Raw genomic sequence first — 2,464 nt, forward strand, 5'->3', positions numbered from 1 at the left:
TGTCGCTGACGTGTTTTCGTTTATTTTTTATAATACAGAGTACCATTTATTGCTTCGGTCGACAACTTCAATATAGAAAGAATTTCTTTGGGGTTGTTTATCAAAGATAAGCATAAAATTAGAATTTTATTGCCACCACCAATTATGCAGTAATGCAGTAGTTATTAGTTTGCAGCAAGTATTTATTGTTTAACTAGTTCTACAAAAATACTTCCTACAGCATGCAAAGTTGCCTACGATGCTGGGATTGTCATAAAAATATGCAATTATGTTAGTCGAAAAAGGTTCCGAAGCAATAAAAACATCAGGCTGCCTTCATAATTTACGATTGCAACGGACGATGATATGCCCTGAAAAGATCTGTGAAATGTTCAAACTGTGATCCCGTCACGCTCTGTATTCGTTTTTCGGAACCGTGACTACCTGTGACATTCTGATCTCAGTGATTAAATCACAGTTCGTGAAATATCGCTCTTCTCTAATCAGCATTCCACCGACTGTTTCATAACATTTTGAAGAGGATAATGAGCATACAAGTTGTAAATAACATCCCATCACCAGTAAGGGTTAATGTACAACAATCTAGCTTGCGACATGTTTGGAATACCATAGACGATGAGATGGCGGTAGTTTTTGCAGACACTCGCCATTGCTAGAGTCCATCGAACTCTGTGCTAAGCTTTAATTCTTCGGGTTTGATGAAATGTCCATCAGTTGATTATTCAGGTGATGCGTCAGCAGTGTTGTGAAAGGCAGTGCTATGGTTCCTAAATGGTTTTGTCGGAGATGACCCGGGACCAACTTCTATTTTCTTTTGAAGTTTGTAGGTTCGGGTATATACCCGAACTTAAATAGGTGGAGTCAATTTAGGTGGTACGATCTCAAATAAAAAGTTTACACTGAGAAGCCAATTTTTTAGTTTACACTTATCGTCAGATTGATCGATTGAAGATGCCTCCTAAAACTAGCGGAAAAGCTGCCAAGAAAGCTGGCAAGGCCCAAAAAAACATTTCTAAAAGCGACAAGAAGAAGAAACGCAAGAGGAAGGAAAGTTACGCTATCTACATTTATAAAGTATTGAAACAAGTCCATCCGGATACGGGTATTTCAAGCAAGGCTATGAGCATCATGAACAGTTTCGTTAATGATATTTTCGAACGCATCGCCGCCGAGGCGAGTAGACTTGCTCACTACAACAAACGTTCGACAATAACCAGCAGGGAAATTCAAACAGCAGTGCGCCTTCTCTTGCCCGGTGAGTTGGCAAAACACGCCGTCAGCGAAGGAACTAAAGCAGTAACAAAATACACCAGTTCCAAATAAAGCAGGAATTGTTGTTGCATATCAAACGGTTCTTTTCAGAACCACAAATTTTTAAAACTTATAATTATAGTCTGATCTCTAATTTCACCGTTAACGACATGTAGATTTATCAATTTGAAATAATCCATACTAATATAATTCGAATATGTTCGTCAACTTCCTATACCATGTCTGATAATTTTGCACACCAATATCATATATATATGTATATATATTCGGTTCAATGTTATTTACCTGCTTTTCAATTGTTACTATATATATATATATATATATATATATATATATATATATATATATATATATATATAAATATATATTTATACCGTTGCAGGGTAAGGCTTAGAGGTTGCCGGTTCCTCTCAGAACAAGGCAACACTCAATTGCTTCTGAGGAAACTTCTCACAATTCTCGTGGTCCACAAGATCATCTCCTTTTGCGCCTTCTCTATTAGATCTTCGTGAAGTCCAAGTTTGGCTGTGTTCCCAGTTAGATGCATCTCAACCAGCCCATTCGTGGTGTGAGTAGATATATATATATATAAACCTGTTGCAAACAGTGATTGTTAACAAAAAAAAAAAAAATATATATATATATATATATATATAAATATATATATATATATATATAGATCAATGAGATAAGGGTTTATCGACTCAATGTTTGGAGGAATAAATAAAAAGATGAACTCTTTATTCTGTGACAAGCTTTCGCATTTTTTTAATGCTTCTTCAGGGCTTCTAAAAGAATGTACAATAATTTTCACAATGAACAATCTAAAATATTTTTTACACATTGAACTTACCGAATGTGAGATTTTTAAAGTCACTAGCATCATGCTCAAACATTCGTCATTAAATAAAACTTACAGACTAGACAAAACAATACAAATACAATTATCAATGTAAATTAGCCGCATCGCAGTTTATAGAAATAAATGATTGATAAACTTGTTATTGTTGCTTTGTTTACGAAATAATTACAGGTTATGTTACAGCTCTCTGTGGATTTAGATCTTCACTTTGTGTTCCCATCCCATCCCATCTAAATCCACAGAGAGCTGTAACATAACCTGTAATTATTTCGTAAACAAAGCAACAATAACAAGTTTATCAATCATTTATTTCTATAAACTGCGATGCGG

The 2,464-nt window shown here is 34.9% G+C and overlaps 1 protein-coding gene across 1 annotated transcript; it reads left to right on the forward strand.

The window, feature by feature from the left end:
• Window positions 1-951: 951 nt before the first annotated feature.
• Window positions 952-1,323, forward strand: LOC123675399 (histone H2B-like). The gene has a single exon (XM_045610753.1). It carries the CDS (start codon window positions 952-954, stop codon window positions 1,321-1,323), a length of 372 nt encoding a protein of 123 aa, XP_045466709.1.
• Window positions 1,324-2,464: the final 1,141 nt, after the last annotated feature.

This window comes from Harmonia axyridis, chromosome 3 (assembly GCF_914767665.1).
Source record: "Harmonia axyridis chromosome 3, icHarAxyr1.1, whole genome shotgun sequence".
Classification (NCBI taxonomy): domain Eukaryota; kingdom Metazoa; phylum Arthropoda; class Insecta; order Coleoptera; family Coccinellidae; genus Harmonia; species Harmonia axyridis.